General features: G+C 38.1%; 1 protein-coding gene across 4 annotated transcripts in view; it reads left to right on the top strand.

The window, feature by feature from the left end:
• Positions 1–23,293, top strand: part of PDGFC (platelet derived growth factor C) — a 218,303-nt gene that overhangs the window by 90,993 nt on the left and 104,017 nt on the right. Inside the window, exon 1 of one of the 4 annotated variants that reach the window (XM_057546248.1) lies at positions 1,384–1,401. The exons of the other annotated variants lie outside the window; for them this stretch is intronic. Coding sequence (XP_057402231.1) covers positions 1,399–1,401 — 3 coding nt within the window. The 5' untranslated portion in view covers positions 1,384–1,398. Of the gene's footprint in view, positions 1–1,383; positions 1,402–23,293 lie in introns of those variants that run through there. 4 annotated transcript variants of the gene reach the window in all.

Below are 23,293 nucleotides of genomic sequence, written 5' to 3'. Positions count from 1 at the left end.
ACCAGATCCGTATGTGAGACTTTGCAGACGCAATTGGGTGTTCGAGTACATGAGAACAGGAGGAAAAGAGTAATAACGGTGAGTAGAGTTAAGAGATCATGGCTGAGGGGAGGATAGGCCTGTGTCTGGGCATGAAAACTAGATTTCTGAAGATAATAACTTTGAGTGAAAAATGGGAGGTTTGTAATCACACAGAATAGTGAGTGTCTGGATTCTTCATCCCAGTGGTAGACACACAATGTGTTCGTTCTCTCGGAGTTCTGAGGGCAGTTCACAAAGGAGTCATTACACGCCCTGCAGTGCAATAGTACATTAGCCCTAAAGAGTAACTCAAGGCATTTAACAGATTGACTTTGAAAAAACAGGTTTTTTCTCAAGCCTGTAGGTCGTGGATAAACGGTTCCCGCCTCTAATTGTGTGAGAGCTGTATGTGCTCTTTTCTTCAGCGTCTTGTGAATACTTCCTGCAGGCAGCTGCTGAGCCTTCAACACCCTTTGGTAAAGGATGCAAAACTGACAAACGATAAATATACGCTATTGTCGGAGGAAAAAGGGGTGAAACACAAAGAATGATGTGAATTGCAAATAAACAAAAGATGGAGCAAGCCTGAGTCATGTGAGAAGAAACCAAAGCAACAGGCAAAATAGATCAAAAAAGTTAGGCAGACTATGCAGGAAAGGGCCTTCTGAGGACGGATTTCTGGGTGATGAACCAGGAAGAAGCAGCAGCATGTGACCCAAGTGGAGGTGCTCTTTGGAGAATATTTTCATCTCACACCTAATTTTATACCTGAAATTCTGGTCAGTAAAGTCTTTTCTCTTTAAGGGATTTCTTGAACTAAATCAGGTTATAAATATGTAGACGGTATAAATGTGCACAAAGTTGAATTGTAAGACGATATTTGTGAGGTGACCAGGTAAATAACTGCAACCTTAAATGACGTGTCACAGGGGCTTCCCTGGTGGCGCAGTGGTTGAGAATCTGCCTGCTAATGCAGGGGACACGGGTTCGAGCCCTGGTCCGGGAAGATCCCACATGCCGCGGAGCAACTAAGCCCATGCGCCACAACTACTGAGCCTGCGTGTCTGGAGCCTGTGCCCCGCGACGGGAGGGGCCGCGATAGAGAAAGGCCCGCGCACCGCGATGAAGAGCGGTCCCCGCACCGCGATGAAGAGTGGCCCCCGCTTGCCACAACTGGAGAAAGCCCTCGCACGAACCGAAGACCCAACACAGCCAAAAATAAATAAATAAATAAATAAATAAATAAGAAAATCCTTTAAAAAAAAAAAAAAAAATGACGTGTCACAGTGGTAAGGTTTTCTCCTCTTTATGTTATTCAGATACCAGGATGAATAACCTCTTAGGATTGCTTGACCTGGAGACTGCTTACACACTCACATGGTAAACATGCTTTAATTTTCTGTGGATACTTATCAAGAGAAGAGTAAAAGAAGTCTATTATTTTAAGGGAGATTCCTAATAGAAAACTCTTTGAACTGTTATGGGACTAGGGTATCAGTTTCTGCTTTTCCTATGCTGGCAGTAATCTTGAACATGGACTTTTCCGGTCTCCTTGTCCTGAGACCAACATGGACTCACAGATTTTCTTTAAAAATTGATTGCTTTTTTTTTTAAGAAGTTATTCCTTCTGTGACGTTGTCAGTTATCCCATTAATAAGGAAGAGTTCAGGTAAACTATGTGACCTCAGACACAATTCTAATGCTCCTATTTGATGATAACGCACGTAATCTGTCCTTATTCCTGAAAGAGAAATGAGAGGATCAGGAGTGGTGAATGGACAGTTGCCCTGAAATGAGTTCTTTGTGTTCCGTGTTTAGTCACATGACTAAACAGATGACCTAGAGGGAGTCTTTCTAACAAATTGACATCAGACTTTTAAATAAGCAATTGGTATAAATGCATTCCTAAATCAGATTTTCACACGTACACTAAACTGGGATGCTGTGAAACGTTCATGGTGATCTCTTCTCCCTCACGTTCTAATGAGTATATGATCTAAGGTATGTGAATGCAGAAATACGTTTCGTAATAGTAGGTCGTATGGCTCTATTTTTGGATGCATATTATGTGTATATACACACATGATTTCTAATATAGGGTCATCACGTAGCATGCTAATAACTGCCTGTAACAAAACACTCAACTCATAGCTTATGTGTTATGTTTATTGTCTCTTATAACAAGACGTCTGGAGTTCGGGCAGGCTCAGGCTTACTTAGTACCAGGGCTCAGTGTCATTGCCACCGGGCTCATTAAACTTGTTTCTCCGCCATCCTCAGCCTGTAGATGTCAGACCTGAGGCTCTTCCCAGTATCACCTCCTCACGGAGCTGTGTCCAGACGCAGAAAAGGAAGCTTCAACACAGCTACCTCGTTTTGAACTGCAACTTTTCCTTCATTGGCCAGAACTGGGTCTCAGGCCTCTGTCTAGAAGTCACTGGTCACAGGGCAAGGAGACCACAGTTCATTGTATTAGGTCATTTCTGAGTCCCTGCTGGGCTGGGGAGGTGATCCGCTTCCTGTGAAGGACCTGACCCCTTGGAGAAGGGAGAAAAAAAAAATCAAGACTCTGTTAACAGAGTATAGTGAGTGTGGGATGACAATTGGAGCATTCACAAAACTGTGTCTAGCAAATACTAATTCACAATATAAAACTACTTTAATTTTATTTTTAGCACAGAGTTTAAAAAGTCCCAACTAGAGCTGCAAGTCTTGTAGGAACGATCATCAAGGATGAAGGAGCAATTAACCTCTTGGTCATCTATGGATTGTTTGTAATACGTTGGCATTTTATTGACACATAAGTGAAGTCTCTAAAAAATGCCCCCCCAAATATACTTACATCAATAGTTAGGATTTTATGTAAGAGGCTTGGCTATGAGTTACTCTTGTTTTGTTTATAACCTCCCCCAATTCTTATCCCCATCTGAGTCGTGATTTCATTTCCACCCACCCCCAAGTCTTGTTTCCTGCTAAATTGGCTTTGCAGTGCAACATTTTAATAATTGAACAAGAATTCTAGGTGATAATGATCAACCCAGGAGACAAAATGTAGTGTACTCTTAAATATTCCTCTAAGTGTGCTAGAATACTAAAAGAATTGCCAAAATTATTTTGTTATACTGGAAGCTGAAAAATAAAGACTGTAGATGCCTACATCTTATGACACAAAATGAAATGGCAGCAATTTGACAGTTAATTAGTGCTTACTTCAAATTACCAGTTGAAATTTCCATTTTTATATGACATTCATATTTAAACTGTTAGAAATGTAGAGTCTTAAAGCCACACATGGCTTTGAAAGGGTTCACAGGTACTCTAAGCCTTATTAAATGCATTTTAATTAATTTAATTTTTACAGCCTAGAAAATTTTGAAACTTACATTTTCACTGATCTCTTTATTGAATGTAATGCCCATCACTTGTATTAGGACGTATATGTAATGCAAGATTTCATTGGATGCTATTAACATGGAAGAAGTGGGATAAAATAAGCCCACATAAACCTTCTGTTTGTGGAGTAGAATTGTTGGTAAAATATTTAGATATTAAATGTTTATGTAAGGGTGGGTATATGTGTGTGTTTCTGTGTGTCCACACACACACAGACACATACATATGCACATATGTAGGCCTGAGTCCTTTTTTTTTCTCATATTCTATTTCTGGTTAGGTTAGGACATTCGTTCTGAAATGTCTAACAGAAGAAATATTATTATTATGGCCTCTCCAAATATGCAGTACCTGAAGCAACAGTGCCAGTAATAATATGAAAATGTCTTTCATCTAAAGGTTTATAATTCACATGTAGGGGCTGGAAAGATTCTTTTTGGGAGAGGTTAGCCTAAGCCAACCTGAACTCCCAGCAACTTGAAGCCTACAGATCGCGTCGTTCTTGTCTAAGAAAACATTGATGAGATTCTACTTTTGTAGAATTCATTAGGGGATTTAGTGTGGCTCGTGACAGCAAGGTGATCCTTTTGTACATGTGTAAAATCACTTTCACGTAAGATATTTGCTGCGGAGAATCTGAGGTCCCTGTCTGCTAAGCCTCGGCTTCTCTGCATTTGAGGTTTGGGTCAGATAAGAGTCTCTTCACCCGCTAACAGCTACTTGAACGCACTTGTTAACTCAGCATGATTGTTCAGCGTCAGTGGGTGCTGTCTCTCATTTTCTAAGAAAACTGGAACTTTTAAATTGATCTGAAATAGACATTGTGTAGCTTACAGAGCTTGTACAAAACAGAACAAAGCCATCTTCAATCGTCATTCTCTCAATACAAACACAGACTCTCTGTAGATGACAGATCTCTGATATTAACAATTATAGCCATAAAGACATATGTATATATTTAAATCAGCTCCAGAAACCAGTGCTTAAGCCCAATAAAAATATAGCCTAGTGTATTTATATTTTCCTAAAAGTATATGCATTTTAAATAATTATGACAGTCTGTGGTTTCATGACCTATTTCTATTACAAGGAAAAGGGAGAAAGTAAGGATGAACAATCTTTCAAGCCTCACAAATGTTAAATATACATTATGTCAGCTGATTTTATCTAACTAATATAAAGCATTACTATGGCATCGTGTAAATGTGACGTTGTTGTGGAATCTAAATATATTTGTATGTAAAAACTAGTTGCCAGGTTTGCTTTCCCATGGGTTTCCTCCTGATCTCGCTTCGTTTTTTTTTTTTTTTCCTTGGAGGCAGTCTCCAAGCAGGACATGACTTAAAAGAGGGAAAGGGGTGCTTAGGGATCCACAGTACAATACACGCCTTTAATTCTTCTGCTGAAAGTCAGGGTGGATTAATTCTAAGTGGTCTGTAAGAGGTGGACATCCTTAACTTCCCCTCAAAACTGGTGCATGAGTGGTGTTTACCAAAGGACCCAAGGTTTCTTGTGGGTGTGCTTGGATTTAGGTAGATACTCAGTGAAAGTGAAAGCCTAAATAAAGGGCCCCTGTCAGCTCTGATGATATTGTTAATTGAGTTTTCAGTGAATAGAAATAACAATTTAGAAAATAGCAATTTAGATAAGCAGCTACTTGAGTTTTCTTTAAGATACTGAGAGGGAGAAAAGAAAGTCCCAGATCATTACAGATGCCCTTATCCTCATCAAGAAGAAAGTTCAGAATACACATAAGACCGCTATAATTGAGGGTCATTGGAATTATTCTAGCTAATTTGTTTTCTTCTGCATAAGGTAAATGGGCAGTGTAATCAATCAAGGCAATTATATTTGAAAGTTTGCATTTTTTTCTTTTAATTTATTTTTTGGCCGTATTGGGTCTTCGTTGCTGCTCACGGTCTTTCTCTAGTTGCGGCGAGCAGGGGCTACTCTTCCTTGTGGAGTGTGGGCTTCTCATTGCAGTGGCTTCTCTTGTTGCGGAGCACGGGCTCTAGGTGCGCGGGCTTCAGTAGTTGTGGCTCGTGGCCTCAGTAGTTGTGGCTCGTGGGCTCAGTAGTTGTGGCTCGAGGGCTCTAAGTGCAGGCTCAGTAGTTGTGGCGCACGGGCTTAGTTGCTCCACAGCATGTGGGATCTTCCCGGACCAGGGCTCGAACCCGTGTCCCCTGAATTGGCAGGCGGATTCTTAACTACTGCGCCACCAAGGAAGTCCCTGAAAGTTTGCATTTTGAAAGCATTTCACAAAAAGAGTTAACATAGACCCTGCCCCCTGAAATTGATCGTTCTTGGGGTAGGCTAATTGGAAGCTTGTGAAAGAGAGGGTAATGCGGCAGGCTAGGATGAGATGAGGACCAAGGGTCTGAAGATCACCTGGGTGTGTTTTCAGCTCCAGCCTCTGAAAAACCCAAATGGCTTTGATCCTGTCATATCATGGTGCTTAGTCACATAACCCTCATCTGTAAATTAAAGAGTTGGACCTGAGGACCTCTCAGGTCTTTTCCAACTGTGCAATATTCTGAAATAATAGGGAAATACAGCAGTATCCAAAAGCATGCAGTCTTGTTTGATGTAGACAAAGACAAGAAACGTGCCTAGGAATATTAGAACAACGAAGACGTCAAGCCAGAGTTACTGAGTGACATTTCCTGTGTTATGTTGTGGTCCTGAAGGCTGCAGGTATCTTAACAATGCAGTAGCAGCTCATTTAAATTTGTGCTTAAAATGGCTTTAGGGAAATCTATTTCAAAATCTACTGCTGATTACTTTTAGTGAAAAGATCTCCACTGAGTCAAATTTTAGCTTTCTAAGAAGAGACAAGAATAATCTTTATCAACACACAACTGTCTATAATTGTAAACATTATGTGTGGCATCTTTTAGCCTTCTGAACCCTGTGTGTTTATATATTTAAGATGGTAATTTTAAATATCTTACAATATGGTTCTGGAGTCTTTTTAGGTTGTCTTATATTTGGAGCATTAAATGCTCATTTAAGGGTAACTGCCTTAATAGTTCTTCACGTTAAGTGAATTATACAGTGTTATATTTTTGTATTATTATGACTTCTTGGAAATAGGTTTTTGAGTCTTGATGCAGTTTGTATTCCGTAAAATATTTTTGTCAGAAAATTCCTTGATTACAATTTACAACGGGATTAAAAGACAGACAGTGAATGGCAAAGATTGAAGACTCAATTGTCAAAGTAAATAAAAACTAGATTTTTCAGTTGTGGAATAATGAAACAGTTGGATACATAAGACTTGGAAGACATTACTATTTGAGATATAGATATCTAGTTTGGAAAGTCTGCCTGGTAATATAGGGTCATAAAACTAATTGATAATTTTACTTTGGAGATTACTGGAGGCTTTGAAAGAACTGTACTTCAGGAGAGGAAAATAGTGTATTATTGTTTAAAATCAAAACAATGAAAATCTGCATGTTCTACTCAGTAGCTAAAAAATGTCCATAAATCATGGTTAAGAATACTGGAATTTGGAGTAAATGCCCCATGTTTGTATAAAGGCTTAAAGACTGATCAACAGCTTTGTTCTTTATTATTAATGTACTGTATTTTTAGTTACACTGAGTAGTTTGGTTTTCTTGTGCCTTTGGAGAATTCATTTTTTTGTTATCTATGTCACTGTTAGGCTTTTTTCTAAGGGGAGGGCTTTAAGAAAGTAAGCAACTTAAAAGAGGAAACAAGGAATTAAAATCTAAAATGCTTTACTTTCTCCCCTCGCCTCTGCCTTTGCTAGATGGGATTAGATGGTTGATGCCATATTTTGGTAGATTTTTGTTATCTGTAAGTGTGAAAGTGAGTCCTTCAGATATCTTGTGAAGATAATAAAAATTAGTTACTCTCATCAACTAGCAGGGACAAAGCTTTCCTTATTGTGACATCTGGAGAGAGAGTGATTTAAGGGTTAAATGTTGTTGTGTTTTTCAAACTAAACTTCTAAGGCTTATCAAGGCTTTTCAGTGAAGAGCAGTAAGGAAACCTCCAGAAGGAAGAAGAATGGGAAAGGAGGGAACTCATTTTTGAACGTATATTATGTAGAAAACACTCTATAAGGCAACTAATGTTAACTACATTTACAGACAAATTATCTGGGGCACAGAGATGTTATATAAAGCAGTCATGATCACATAGTTCAGCCAATGTTTGAGGCGGTTCAAAATCAGACACATTTCAAGTGTTCAGGACCTATAAGATGTCAAGCACTATGTTAGTCTTTGGAAATACAAAGAGAACGGAAACATAGAAATGCTTTGTAGGAATTCCTTCTGGTGGTGAGTCATTATTCTTTACTTCTGAAGTTCCTGCTTTATTCATTTATTGTAGAATAGTATTGGAGATGGAACTTATAGGCTGTGCAAAGATTCTACCCCAGTTAGAGGGAATGGAAGTCAGAAAGCTTTTGAATACTGGACCAGTGATTTTGTACTGCTTTAGTCTGCACTGGGAAGCCACAAATACTTTTGAGCCATAGAATGATATTATTGATTGGAATATTACTCAGCCATAAAAAAGAATGAAATAATGCCGTTTGCAGCAACATGGATGGGCCTAGACATGATCATTCTAAGTGAAGTCAGTCAGACAGAGAAGGACAAATACCATATGATAGCACTTATATGTGGAATCTAGAATAGGGCACAAATGAATTTATCTAGGAAACAGAAACAGACTCACAGACATAGAGAACAGACTTGTGGTTGCCAAGGTGGAGGGGTGGGGGAGGGAAGGATTGGGAGTTTGGGATTAGCAGATGCAAACTATTACGTATAGGATGGATAAACCACAAGGTCCTACTGTACAGCACAGGGAACTGTATTCAATACCCTGTAATAAACCACCATGGAAAAGAATATGAAAAAGAATGTATATATGTATAACTACGTCACTTTGCTGTACAGCAGAAATTAACACAACACTGTAAATCAACTCTACTTCAGTTTTTAAAAGATGATATTATTTAAACAGATTTGTGAACTATAATTTAAAATCATTTTTGTGGTGAATTTCACGTTTGGTAGAATCCATTCTGCCGTATTTTGGTTGCATCCTACTTTTCCCAGACGATCCGTGATGATTGGATCAGAGTTCCCACTCCCCCATCCCACCCTCTCCAACCAAAGGCCGTTTCATCTCCTCTCCTTTCCCCGATCTGAATCCCAGGTAACTGTCTATCCATCCCACCCCTTTGCTCATTGCACAAATATTTAAGTGCTTTCCCCGCACGAGGCCCAGGGGTACGTCTTGGAGTGAGCAGTGGTAGGGCCAGTGCCGTCTGTGCCTGAGGAATGTACCTCCTGGTTGGGTTGGTGGGCAGCAAAGAGCTGATGAGTCCAGGTGCACTTCCAGTATGTGTTGTGAAAGAAAGACGCGCTCAGTATCGCATGCTCCGCGAGGGGTCCTGCCCCACCCTGGAGAACCAGGGACAGTCTCCGTGGGCAGAGGAGAGCTGAAGGGTGAATAGAATTAACCAAGCGAGAAGATCTGGATGTCGATGGAGGGTAGGGTGGCTTGAGGATCCCAAGGGGATGGTGTCAGGGGAGGAAACAGTATAGTCCACTTATCCTGCTTTTGCTCCTTCTGAATTTCTCGGCACTCAGGGTTTGTAACCAGCGTTAGGTTGCACTGAATACAAGCATGAAGTAGGATATTCTGCTTTGCCGCCCTTCCTGACTGTGCACCCGTACAGCACCGGGATTTCTATTTTTACCCCCCAACAAGGCTTGCCTTATAGTATTTGCTCAGCGGACACTTGATTACAATATACAGTTTCGGCAAGATGTGGAATGCAGTCCAGAAGGAAGAAAGAACTTTTATAAAAATAACCTTCACCATGCATCACTAACCCTATTATAGCTTTATCATTTACTTAGAATGATTAAGTTATGGTCATTTGTGCCATGTAAAACTTGTCATACGTAATTTTTGGAAAAGATTTTATTTATTTATTTATTTATATTTATTTGGTTGAGCCGGCTCCTTAGCTGTGGCTCACGGGCTCCTCAGTTGCGGCTCACGGGCTCCTTAGCTGCGGCTCACGGTCTCCTCAGCTGCGGCTCATGGGCTCCTCAGCTGCAGCTCACAGGCTCCTTAGCTGTGGCTCATGGGCTCCTCAGTTGCGGCTCACTGGCTCCTTAGTTGTGGCATGTGAACTCTTAGTTGCAGCATGCATGTGGGATCTAGTTCCCTGACCAGGGATCAAACCCGGTCCCCCTGGATTGGGAGTGTGGAATCTTAACCACTGTGCCACCAGGGAAGTCCCTGTCATAAGTAATTTTTAGATTAAAAGAGAGCAATGTTAAAAAAGTGAAACTATTTCTTTCATACCTAGAAGGGTATGTAGATGCTATATCATTGTTAGGTGATATTGAAATGATTAACTTGAGACATTTAAATAAGTGGGCCACTCTTTTTTAGATTAGGTATTGTTTTTGACTGTTGAAAAGCATAATAGAGATATATTTGATCTGTGAATTGAAGATATATGTCTTAACTTATACTCTTATAAGGGGACAGGGTATTGTGCTTAGGTATTACACTGGCATTTTTTGCTTTAATGGTGCTTCAGCAAATGAAGATATGCTGTTAACGATGAGAAAAAATTAAAGTTTTATAATTTTAATAAAGCTACTCTTATCCTAGCATAATATGATAAATAGCATATATTTATTTTTTAGCATATTCCAAAGTTCTCACCAGAAATTCTATATTATGAAGAAGGGATCATAATCTCAGTTATGGTCTCATATTTAAAAGAGTTATGCAGTGAAATCAGGACAAATCATGGCAGCCAAGACCCTCAGCAGTGTGAACCGTGACTCCCGTTTTGGAGGCCACCTCAGTTTTTCTTCTCTTAGTGCCATCCGTAAACCCTGCCGGGGTCATGTGTAATTCTCTGTGATTCAGTTTGCTCAGCTATTAAATGGGAGACTATACAATAGTTATTTCAAAGGTGTGTTGGGAAGAGTAGACAGTATAAGTAATCTGAAAACACACTTCAGTAAGGAAACTATGAAGATGACATTTACAGCAACATGGATGGACCTAGAGATTCTCATACTAAGTGGAGTAAGTCAGACAGAGAAAGACAAATATCATATGACATCACTAACATGTGAAATCTAAAAAAAAAAAGATACAAATGAACTTCTGGATGGCAGTTTTAACCCCTGACATCTGTCTTAATTCTGCTCTCACTCATCATTTAGTTTTGCTTTGTTTTCTGATAATTGCAATATCTACATGGTCATGCACATAAAAGGCAGTACATACACCTAAAATGATGCTGGCCATTTCAAAAATAAGTTATCCCCCAGATTGTGTGAGATCTGTTTCGCTAGTCATAGTTTTTGTTGTATTTGAGTCTCCATTGTTCTCCAGCATCTGTCTTAAAAACCACCTTAAACTAAAGTTGTTCTTATGTTTCAGTCTTCAAACTGGATGTTTAATAAATGTTTTAAATATTTTTAAAAAACTGCTATGCGGTCTATGATCTATAATTTTACTTTTTTGATTCTTTGAAAATGGTCATTATGGTATATATTAAATTTTCTTTCCATATTTATGACAGTTAAGACAATTTATTAACTATATAATACACAGCTGTACATGTTTACAATTATACAACTGGGCAGTTACAGAATTCTTACAACATTTTTTGAACATCTTGTAATTTAATGTCTCATATTAGAGCTAATGCCCAAAGGGCCGTTAGGCTGTTGATTTTGATTTTAATACAGAAGATACGTCGTGTCTGGAATTTGGTCATGCCACACCCTCTTCAGGCTTAAAAATCTCCTGATCACTACTTCTGCAAGTGACAATATATGCATATATAGCAGTAAACACCTAATCTGTTATATCGTTGTAATCCATGCACAAGCCTGGCCTTTCATGTTTCTGACCAGGAATGACTTGTGATAGTTTCAAACAATTTAGTAAAAGTAAGAAAAGATCTTTGCAGCTCTGGGACTTTAGTATTCATTGAATTACTTTGCATATTTAATTTTGCTGTCTTTTGCTCAAACCTGACATTTTTCTTTTTTTTACCAAACGACAAGACCTACCTATGCATTATATGCTTTCCAAAAATGTTTATTAAGAGCATAATAAGTCCAAAGAATGTGCTAGACCTTTCGTATAAAACAACACATCAGCTTTGGTTCCACCCTCATGACCTTACAGCCTTTATTCCAGACTTGACACTGCATTACACCCGTTCACAGTTTTGACCAAGGTTTTACTCACCTGTTACTCACTAAATTATTCACTCAAATATTCCCTAAATATTTTTTCTTACATTGAGCAACTTTTCTCTTTTTTTTTTTTTTAAGATTTTTTGATGTGGACCCTTTTTAAAGTCTTTATTGAATTTGCTACAATATTGCTTGTGTTTTATGTTTTGGTTTTTTGGCCCTGAGGCATGTGGGATCTTAGCTCCCCGACCAGGGATCGAACCTTCACTCCCTGCATTGGAAGGCAAAATCTTAACCACTGGACGGCCAGGGAAGTCCCATGAGCACCTTTTCTCTTAATTGAATAGATCTTCAAAAGAAGCAGTAGGGGGGCTTCCCTGGTGGCGCAGTGGTTGAGAATCCGCCTGCCAATGCAGGGGACACGGGTTCGAGCCCTGGTCTGGGAAGATCCCACATGCCGCGGAGCAGCTGGGCCCGTGAGCCACAATTGCTGAGCCTGCGCGTCTGGAGCCTGTGCTCCGCAACAAGAGAGGCCGCAACAGTGAGAGGCCCGTGCACCGCGATGAAGAGTGGCCCCCGCTCGCCGCAACTACAGAAAGCCCTCGCACAGAAACGAAGACCTAACATGCCATAAATAAATAAATAAATAAATAAATAAATAAAAATTTAAAAGAAGCAGTAGGAAATATCCATGGAAACAAAATATAATTTATGTATAGTTAATACCTATTAAAGTGAATTATCAACTGTTAAATAAAGAACATGCCTTTTTAAGGTACTAACGAAAATCGTACTGAGAGCTACTAGTGGTACAGTTTCCACACTTTCAGAAACAGTGGTCCAGAGCAAGGGTTCCGAACTGGATCGCCAGGAACGAAGCTGACGGTCATGCTCATTCTGGGAGTTGGGGGTGAGAGCTGTGGTCAAACTTATTTTTCCTGAATCCATGCCTAGTGAGCTGCTGATATTGATGGGTGAAAGTAGTTGCATAAACCTAGTCTTGGCAGGAGGCAGTTATAATAAATAGTAAATCTTTTGTGTATTTTGTCAATATCATGGTGCATTTAGCGTTATATATACTTTCTTTCAGTGCAAGAGGTTTTTTTTTAACAAAAGGCTAACAGTCCAAATGAATGTTGTCATTCACAGCCATCCTGAAATGCATATGTTTAATTGCTTACTGTGTGCAGAACAATCCTTGTCAAAGATGGAATCATCTGAAATTCTATATTCAGTCGCATTAACGTGGAATGTTGTAAAGGAAAACACACTAAGGTATATTTTGTGGCCTGAAGTAATCACCAGTCTAGTTAAGGGGATAAAACTTCCACATATCCTCCAAGTAAAGAACAGTGAAGGCCTCCAAGCTTAAACTGCAGAATGTGTGAGTCTGTCTGCTGTGCCCCGGGCGCTCAGAGGGAATGAGGTCATTGTGGGTGACGGGTCCAGGGCTGTGTGCTGGTCCGCCTCTGCCTCTGGCCCTTTGAAGCTCTGAGTCAACAGCGTGTTCCAGTTGGAACGCATCAAAGCAGTGCCACCAGAAATGTCTGCTAATGTGTGTGCTACAAAAAACAAATCCTTAATCAGGTTTTGGGATTTGAAGACCTAGCCTTGTTTGCACTTTTTTCAGGCCACGGACTCATTGCTCTGCTTTCCCAGAAATCCACACCTGTGGCACTTTGTTTACACTTGGGTTTAGCGATGCGGGTGCGTGTGTGTGTACGTATTGTATATGTACAGATAAATTTCAGTATATTATCATATTTATGACAAACATGGTAAAGGACAGCAGCTGTGACTGTTGTGTTAAAGGGGTCCCCAGGTGTAACCAGAGTGGGCAAAACTATTATTTTTAATCTAAGTGGTAAATAGAGGTTTAGGAATCTTATGTGTGGTTTTTTAAAGAGGTTTATTTTTATAACCTTGTTAGTTTTTTTGTTGTTATTTATCCTTTAATTAGTGTTATTCCTTTAAAATATGCCATTTGATTATTGAGAACCAAAAAAGTGTAGATTTATCAGAAAAACTATTTGAGAACTAGACCCCAGCGTTATAGGATAGGCACAGGTGCGTAAGTTAAAAGCCTGCAATTGATACATCTTTGGTGACACCTTTATCTTTCATATGGACCCACATGATCAGGATTCTGATGTTCATTTACAATAATACTGAAGTGTTATTGCCTAGCCTATAACTTTTTAAAAAGTAGCTTTTACTTAAGCTTGTGGCTAAAGTACTTAAGCAGTATATTCTCTTTAATAAATTTTCCTAGAGTGTGTCTTAACTCATTTTCACTTGAACTAAATATTTAAACGCACTTTATATTAATCCATAAACAAACACCTAAATATATAGGTATTGAGCAAAAATGATTGAAAGTTTTAAAATAGAAGACAGTTGTAACAGATGAGTTCTCTTATGCATGGCCCATTAAAAGAGTCAATTTCTTCATTCACTTTTTAAAAATTATTATACCTGCACCATTTCTTACCTTCAACCAAAAGTGTAAAACAAAAACTCAGAATGACACAGTAACTTCTTGTTTAGCCTTACTGGGTCCTTGTGATTGCTTGCTTGTTTTCATGATTTACAGTCTTTACCAGGAAAATAGTTTTAAATCTAATCCTTTTTAGGCTTTTTCATCTATAAATTGCCTAGATTTGTTCCAGTTCCTTCCGTTTGTCTCTTTTCTTCGTGCTCTGATTTGCAAGGAATTTCTTACACATCCCATCTTCAGCTGATTAAAACTCTTGCGTTGGCATCTCCCTAAGAGAATTTGCAGCTGCTACTACAGACTGAGCGGTTTATTGGAAGGAATACTGAGCATTATGGCCTTTTCCGCCCCACGTTGGTTTTCTTTGCACCGTACACTCGACACAAAAAAGCTTCTGCTTGTGAACCGTTATTCTGTTGACCTACAGGATTTTCCTCCACGTTGACTTTTAGTATTTTGAATCACTCAGCATTCAGTGTTTTCTATGATCTTTTCCCCTTTACTGTTTCCTTTGTCCAGTTTCTTCAAAGAAACTTTGCAACCGTTTTATAAAGCATAGCTTTTGTTGTCATAGAACTATAGCAAGATAGAATATACAAATAAATGGCATTAAAATTGGGCTAGACTTTGGAATACTGTGTGAACATGGATGGGTGAGAAAGTCATTTAGTTCCCCATAGGAAGTGGCTCTGTATTAAGGATTTCTTAATCTTCATGGTGCTTACGTATCAGTGGCATAGGGGCTGAGCATTCTTTTGAAGCACTCATTCCATATTTCTCCTTTAAAAAAATAAGTTTGTAATAAGCCTTGTGGAAACAACTTTGTAATATCAATTTATCTGTAGGTGAAGAGAATAAAAGCCATTTAAATACGGCAGGGATAACACCTTCAAGAAGATTATGGGGAAGAGTGAGTTTCACAGAGACAGCGTGCTGGAGAGGACAGTTCTTAGAAGCAGAAGATAATGCTGTGTTGTGTTCACCTTTTCATTCCATATTTAAGACAAAAAAACATTGCTTTAAGTTCACTTCAGCCTTGGGGCTTTATAACACTATGAAATTTGTGTGAAACACTCTAAACTTTTGTCCTAATGAAATTCCTTTGGGTGAGATAACTGGGGAGAGGAAAAAGAAAATCCTATTAAGGTAAAATGAGAGAGATAAAAAAAAAGACTTTTTAAAGTGTAATAAATGGGTAGAAAAAAGTGAAGAGAAGGAGAAGTAGGAGGAGGCCTGAACTGGGGAAGTAAGTCAATTATTTTTGTTCAGTAGACTCTCCTGGTTTGGCTATGACTCCAGTCCTTTTGGTATCCTCTTCGTGGATAACAGGATCACAAAACTATAAAACTGTGAAGACAAACAGTCTGACTATTGTATAGTTACATTTAAGGCATACTGTTAGATGAATATGAATTTATTAATTCAACAGATACATACTGTGCACTTCCTATGGACAATGTATTACTCTAGTTGCTGGGAAGGTAGCAATAAACAGTCCAGGCAGGATGCCAGCTTTCAAGGGACCCACCTTCTGGAAGGGAGAGAAGGGCAGTGAAGCAAATGCCTGTTAACATAAGATGATTTCAGATAAGTACTGAGGAAAACACTGAAAGCAGCGGATGAAGAAGCCATTGTAAATAGCGTGAAAAACTCCTATTCGTGACAACTTCACAACTGCTGCCTTTCAGTTCATCTGAAAGAAGGTGTGTGAGACCTTTGTGAAGATAACTGAAATTGTACTGAAATAGTAGCTGGAGAACTGTTAAAGCTGTGCAGGCAGCGTAAGGGAGACAGTGTCTCTTCTGGTGATGGGAGCGAGCCAAGATTTAGAACACTTTGGCAGCTGACGGTTTTGAGGGCCGTATGCAGCGGTTACTTTCTCCGCTGTGCATCTGTTTTGATTCCCTACCCTTGGATTTGGCTTTGGGATGTTGTCACCAATCTGACACTGGCATTTCCTAGCTGACAGGAGAACACTTACCAGCAGTTTTATGCTTGTTCCTTACCTTTTCAGTAGCTGTCTTTGGAGTTGTTCAAATAGTCTTAAAAAGAAAGGAATACATAAGCTGTAAATAAATGAAGAGAGAAATACCAGGCTTACTGGTGGGCGAATTTAACATTACAGTTACGTAAAGTATCCTCCCATCATTTTATAAATTCAGCATAATGTCAGTGAAATTCTTGTAGAATTTCATGGAACTTGATTAGCTAATCTGAAAACTGATGTAAAGATGTAAAGGGCCATGAGTAACTAGCCAAGGCAGTAAAGCTTATTATAAAGACGTAATAACCATATGGTGTTTTTGTACAAGAATAGGCACATAGTACAATGAAAAAGAACAGAAAGACCAGAAATTGATTTATATACATACAGCAATTTGATTTGCGAGACAGAGAATAGAGAAATGTTTAGAATATTGGCCATCCATATGGGAAAATTAATGAAATTAGACATGATTCATACCATACACAAAAACCTTTTTTAAGAAACATTCAGCAGTGAAATATAAAAGAATATCCTTTTGACCTTATAAGATATAGTTTCTTAAATAAGACGTGAAAGACTCAAAATTTGACTACTAATATTAAACTTTTGTGTATGTGTGTGTGAAAAAACCATACCAACATTTAAAAAAGATCAGAAACAGCTTCCCTCTTAATTGTGTTCACTTAAAAATTCACTCTGATAAAACCAGACATGAAGAGGCATATTTGGTGAAATATGTTTACTTCCTGAGTTTATTCCATAAGGAGGTATGGGATTATCAGTATTGATGTTAATATAGAAGATTTGTTTCACTTATAGGTATGTCCAAGTAGTACACGAATATGCTGTTAGTCGCAGGGGGCAAAACTCTGTTCGCAGAGCAGGAAGAGGCAGATTGCTGTCTGATCAAACTGAGTAATCCATACCGAAGACAGTTGCAGACACGATAGTAACCAGTATGTATTGAGCACTAACCATGTCCTAGGCCACGTTTTATTTTAAAATCGTCTCAATCATATTAAATTGGCCATGTAGTGTCATACACAAAAGTTAAAGTAAAAAATGAGATTTAGAGGCTAACTGGCTGGTGAAATGGTGATTCCGTTTATAGAAATTAGAAAAAAAAGTAGAAGAGGATCTAGACCTTACACATAAGTTTGGAGTAGGATATATTGATTGACAGGACTAGTCAGACACTTGGGAGTGTGATTTTGTGGCTTGGGAGAGAGTTCGGAGCTACTGCTCTGGATTCAAAGAGCATATGTGTGTGGAAGATACTGACTTCGGTCCGAGAAGTAAGGTCGCCAAGGATTTGAGAACATAGAAAGAATACTGAGGACAGATTCTTGGAGAAGAAGGAACTCTAGGTAGAAGAGGATGCACTTCTGTAGCATCTAAGATATCTAAAGTAGGAAAGGAAGTAGAAAGTGGTACCAGATGGCACAAGGAAACGAAGCAGTTAAAGAGCAATCGGTAACTGACGTATCGTCCCGTTGGTGGTCGGTAGCAAACTATTATAAAATCAGTCTCTGAAAATGTATGAAAAAATAGTATGCTTCTAATTTTGGGAAGTTATTTTTACATATCCATTTTTTCCTTGGGTGTTTTTTGTTCATTGTAAAACATTATTAAATTGATTCTTTAACAGATGCACTTACATTTTCAAAGCTGGTGACAGATAATCCTTAAATAGCAGTGTTTCCACAGGAATCATTTTGAGAAAAATGTGTTTTTGTAGTAATAAAATTTTATTTGACTTTAAAATGACCTATGAAAGAATTAAGTTCCCAGCTCAAGAATTAGTTTTACGTTAGCTAAAAATATTCCATTTGAACTTTCAAAATGCTCCTTTTTCTTTTTAATGACAGGTCTGGCTGGGAGTTGCATGACATTCATAGTATTTAATATCCTGCCTTTATTGCCACAAAATATTTATTCATGCAGTTTCTTCACGTGACATTACTTTGTCAGCGAATCCCATGATTTGGTCTTTTGGGCTTGAATTTAACTTTCACATTTTACTTTGACACTTCCATAGATTCTTAGCACTGCATCAGTTCTTTCATATTGGGGGTTTATGGTTTTAATTTTAAGAACTCTGTTTAAAATATTAAAACTAGCTATAATCACATGCTTGTGAACAGCAAGAGAGACATATCACTTAAAACAGGAACCCCCTGAGGTTATAGTGAGCATTTGTCAATTCTCTAAGCCTTCTCTAGATGATTTGCTGCTTTTCTTCAGGTCAGAGCCGGCTGTGGGACGCTTGGTGGCTGGGTTCGCTTGAACTGATAGGCACGAACACTTGGCTTTGGCCGTGACGTCCACATAGCGCTTCTGCCAACTTCCACCTGGACCATCACCAGCCACCACTGTCTCCTGAAGCAAACGGAGACCTTAAGTGACTATGGAGACTTAGGCTATGCCTTTCAAAGTCACTTAGTTCAAGAGGTAGAAGGGTCACCTAGCATTGTTGCTTAGTGCGTTGTACTTCAAGTAAGTGACACCCGAGTGTGGAGCAGTGAGCCCGGGCCCACCAGGCTGCAGCAGCCGGGCTCCTGTCTTACGCCCTGAACTCAGTGGACGGTCAATGAATATTTGTTGACTGCAACATTTAGGCATAGCTCTGAAGTCTAATTCTACTTAGAATATATTCTGTCCATGATTTACTAAACATGTCAACTTCATATGTATGCTAAGGTATTTTATTCTTGACTAAAACATGAAATTTGGGGGTGAAGACATTTTTTAAATTATAATTTAACTGCTTTTTAGTATTTTTATTATATTGGACTGTTTATACTCTACTGCGTGCTATACTTTTTATGGAGTAGGAGAATATGAAAGATACGAAGGAGATCACAGTTTCTGAAGTCTCTTCTCCACCTCACTTACACTCGACAGAGACAAGTAGAGAATGATGATGATTCCAGAGCCTTACATGGGCCTGAATCCAATGCTGATTTAATTTGTACTCACCATGCACTGTTTTCCCATACATTTTCTGTACCATGCTCACTAAAGAAAGAACCTACGTACTGTACATTTGTCAAGAGAAAACTGTTTTAGTTAATATGATTGAGTAAAATATTCAACTACCTACAGAGAACTTAAATATATACAGTACTGTTGTGTTTTTAAACTTTCTCTAATCTCCCTTATGAAATAGAAAGTCTGGTGGAAGATTTTAATTACATTATAACACTTCTTGAAGAAGCAAAAAATAACAGCATATGCAATCTTTGTGTTACTGCTTTTCAGCCTGACTGAACGGGCTTTTGGGTTGTTAAAACCAAAAGTAGATGAAAATTTCTAATGCTGTCTTAAGTATCTTCTGAAAATGAATCACTATCAATTCGGTCACCAAAGATCTAGGATTGAATTAGATCTGTTTCATGCTATCTGACCCCCTGCGTGGCTCAGGAGAACCACAGCCCATTTCAAAATACGTGAACTCCTGTTACTACCCACCCTAAGGGTACAGTTACAGCTGCCCCAGAAGAAGGCAGCTTTGTTATCAACCCATGCCCAGGTGGGAGCATCTTCCCTGGGGGCAGGGGGGGCACATTCATAAATACCATTTTTTAATTCTCTGTGCTCATGATGTGTTAGAAGTTAGAAGTGTTCTCCTTGGTGGAGCAGTGATACCAGAGTCTCCCTAACAGTATTTCTTCCTGGTTCAGTCTAGGAAGGTTGTATCTTTCTAAGGATTTGTCCATTTCTTCCAGGTTGTCCATTTTGGCATATAGTTGCTTGTAGTAGTCTCTTAGGATCCTTTGTATTTCTGTGGTGTCAGTTGTAACTTCTCCTTTTTCATTTCTAATTTGATTGATTTGAGTCCTCTCCTTTTTTTCTTGATGAGTCTGGCTAAAGGTTTCTCAATATTGTTTATCTTCTCAGAGAACCAGCTTTGGGTTTCATTGATCTTCGCTATTGTTTTCGTTGTCTCTATGTCCTTTATTTCTGCTCTGATCTTTATGATTTCTTTCCTTCTACTAACTCCCTGACAGTATTGCTGTAGGACAGTTCACGTGAGTGCCTGAGAGTTACCTGTCCACAATTAGCGCTCAAACATTGGTAACTGCTCTGTCCTTTGCACTTATAAACTATTATAGTAAACAATCCTTCTTGTTAAAATACTATCTTATATTCTTTTATGTATACATTTCTTTTACATATATGTGTTCTTTTTCCAATTCTTTTCCATTATAAGTTATTATAAGATACTGAATATAGTTCCCTGTGCTATATAGTGGGACCTTGTTTATCTGTTTTATACATAGTAGTGTGTGTGTGTTCATCCCAAACTCCTAATTATCTTCCCCACTCCTTCACTATCCCCTCTGGTAACCATAATGTGTTTTCTATGTCTGTGAGTCTATTTCTGTTTTTGTATACATTTCTTGATAACAAATCTTTAAAATTTCTCCAGAAAAGAGAATATTTGAAGAATATCACTGAAAAGTGAATGTAAAGAATTCTTAGATTGTTCTAAATTACACATTTTAGATACATTTTTCCAGGAAATATTTTAAACACTTCTATACAGTTACACTGGAAGTCTGAAATATTGTCATTATTTTTATGTAAAAAACATGCTACACCTACTATATGTGTATGTGTGTGTGTATATATGTATACATGTGTGTGTATGTATGTATACATACGTATATATTTTATTTACTCCAAAACTCAAGTTAGTCTTTGAGAATAATTTTCTTTTTTCATCCCTGATGGCTAAATTGTTTGCTTTTTTGCACTGATGCTGTTTTATCAAAATGGTTCTGTGTTTGTTTTGCTTTATAATGGACAAGTTATTTTTGAGCAAAGGCTTCTTAGCCTTGATTTCATAGATAAAAGGTGCATGGATAGTTTCTAGGGGCTGGATGGATACTCTGAAATTATATGCTATTTTGTGAAAATTATGAGAGTCTGTATTTAGATATATAATTTTCTGGCTTGAACATTCATATCTTTCATCAGATTCTCAAGAGTTTCTCAAGCCACAGTTTAAAAGGATCAAAAAATAGCTCTTGTTATACTTGGTTCATCAGTTCAACATTCTTGAGGAATCCTAGTTTTATAATTGGAGCAATTGTAAAGGAACAGAGGATTATAGGCATTATTTAGCAAATTATATCAAGGTTTGTTTTTTGTCTCAACAACTTCCTACATTATTATATTCTGTATAGACCAGCCTATATCAGTTCTTCACCATAATGGTGCTATTGTATTATCCCACCATCCCATAATGCTCACAATCAGTTCTTAACATTACCTTTTATACCTCTCATCTGGCACAGAAAAATGAAAGCATAAAGCTAACTAAAACACGTTTTGATCTTGGAATCGTGTAAGAAAGGGAATTGTGAGGTGAAAATCTCAACTTTGTCCGTGTTTCGTATATATGTGTTTCTAAAGTCTGACCAAGAGAATGGGGATTTTATTTTTTAAAATAGGTACTTGACTTTTGATTTCAGAAAGGGAAAAAGAGTTTCTTCCCCGAATATGATGCTCTATGAATGAAATCTTACAGTTGCTTGAAGGTTTCTTTGAGAGATCTCAGAGATATGGTGAAGTAATTCCAAATATGAATTTAGTATAACTCAATTCCATAGAAACAGCTTTGATGGTGTGGCAGTAGATTGCTGGCGTCTTTGCATATAATGTGAGGGATTTTGGTTGATTCTTCTAAAGGCCAGAGATCTTCAGAAAGCAGCAATATGCCAGGAGTCTACCCACATGCCATCCTTTTTATCTACTGAACTTTCTTTGTAAATGTGTTTGCAGCTGAAACATGGGCCTTTACTCCGGACAGCTCAGCCAGTCAACAAATATTTATTAAGTGTCTGTTTTGGGGGATGTGCTGTGTTATTTTGGGGGGGTGGATACCTTAGGGAAAAAAGCAAACAATGAAAACAAAGCAAAACAAAAACCTAAGCAACATCCGTGATCTTTTGGAGTTTGTTAATGAAATTACACACAAATACTTTAAAAACTGAATAATCAAGTAAGTAAATGAATATATACGTGAGACAGCACTCACTGTGAAAGGTAAGCAGTTTTTACTTTTAGTATAGCTTCATTTTTCTATACTTTTTAACCCTAATGCTAAAGTACCTTTTATTTTTTTTGATTTTTTTTTTGACTTAAATTTTATTTTATTTTTGGGTCCATAGTAAACTACACTGTCCATTTCCCTGAGTTAAAAATTAAGAGAATTAAGAGCTAAACTTTTAAAACCAGTTCAAGCACTCTCTTTTTTTTTGACATCTTTATTGGAGTATAATTGCTTTACAATGGTGTGTTAGTTTCTGCTTTATAACAAAGTGAATCAGTTATACATATACATATGTTCCCATATCTCTTCCCTCTTGCGTCTCCCTCCCACCCTCCATATCCCACCATTCTAGCTGGTCACAAAGCACCAAGCTGATCTCCCTGTGCTATGCAGCTGCTTCCCACTAGCTGTCTATTTTACATTTGGTAGTGTATATATGTCCATGCCACTCTCTCACTTCGTCCCAGTTTACCCTTCCCCCTCCCCATGTCCTCAAGTCCATTCTGTAGTAGGTCTGCATCTTTATTCCCGTCTTGCCCCTAGGTTCTTCATGACCTTTTTTTTTTTTTTTTTAGATTCCATATATATGTGTTAGCATACGGTATTTGTTTTTCTCTTTCTGACTTACTTCACTCTGTATGACAGACTCTAGGTCCATCCACCTCACTACAAATAACTCAGTTTCGTTTCTTTTTATGGCTGAGTAATATTCCATTGTATATATGTGCCACTTCTTCTTTATCCATTCATCGGTCGATGGACTAAAGTACCTTTTAATTGATCTTTTATCTTCTCCCAATTAATAAGGAATTTATCATTTGTTAAGGAGTACCAAATTCTGGAAGCTGTTTATAGTTAGAGGTAGAATTAATGTCAAACTTATTGGTCCAAGCACTGGAATGGAGCTAGAATCCAGCAAATCAGCAATAATTGGTAAAAATGTCTCCCGATTCCTTGGTAGTATTAGAAAGACCTCACAAATAACCTGTTAAAAAGTGGTTAAACAGAGAAAGTTATTAGGATTGTGATTTTTGCTGTTTTGTCATTTTAACTTACCTTGAAATAAAGTACTGTGAAAGTAATAGGTATTACCAAGTTTATGAAAA

Source organism: Balaenoptera acutorostrata, chromosome 5 (genome assembly GCF_949987535.1).
Source record: "Balaenoptera acutorostrata chromosome 5, mBalAcu1.1, whole genome shotgun sequence".
NCBI classification, from domain to species: Eukaryota; Metazoa; Chordata; class Mammalia; order Artiodactyla; family Balaenopteridae; genus Balaenoptera; species Balaenoptera acutorostrata.
The sequence above is the reverse complement of the archived record's forward strand: the minus strand, read 5'-3'. Positions and strand labels throughout refer to the sequence as shown.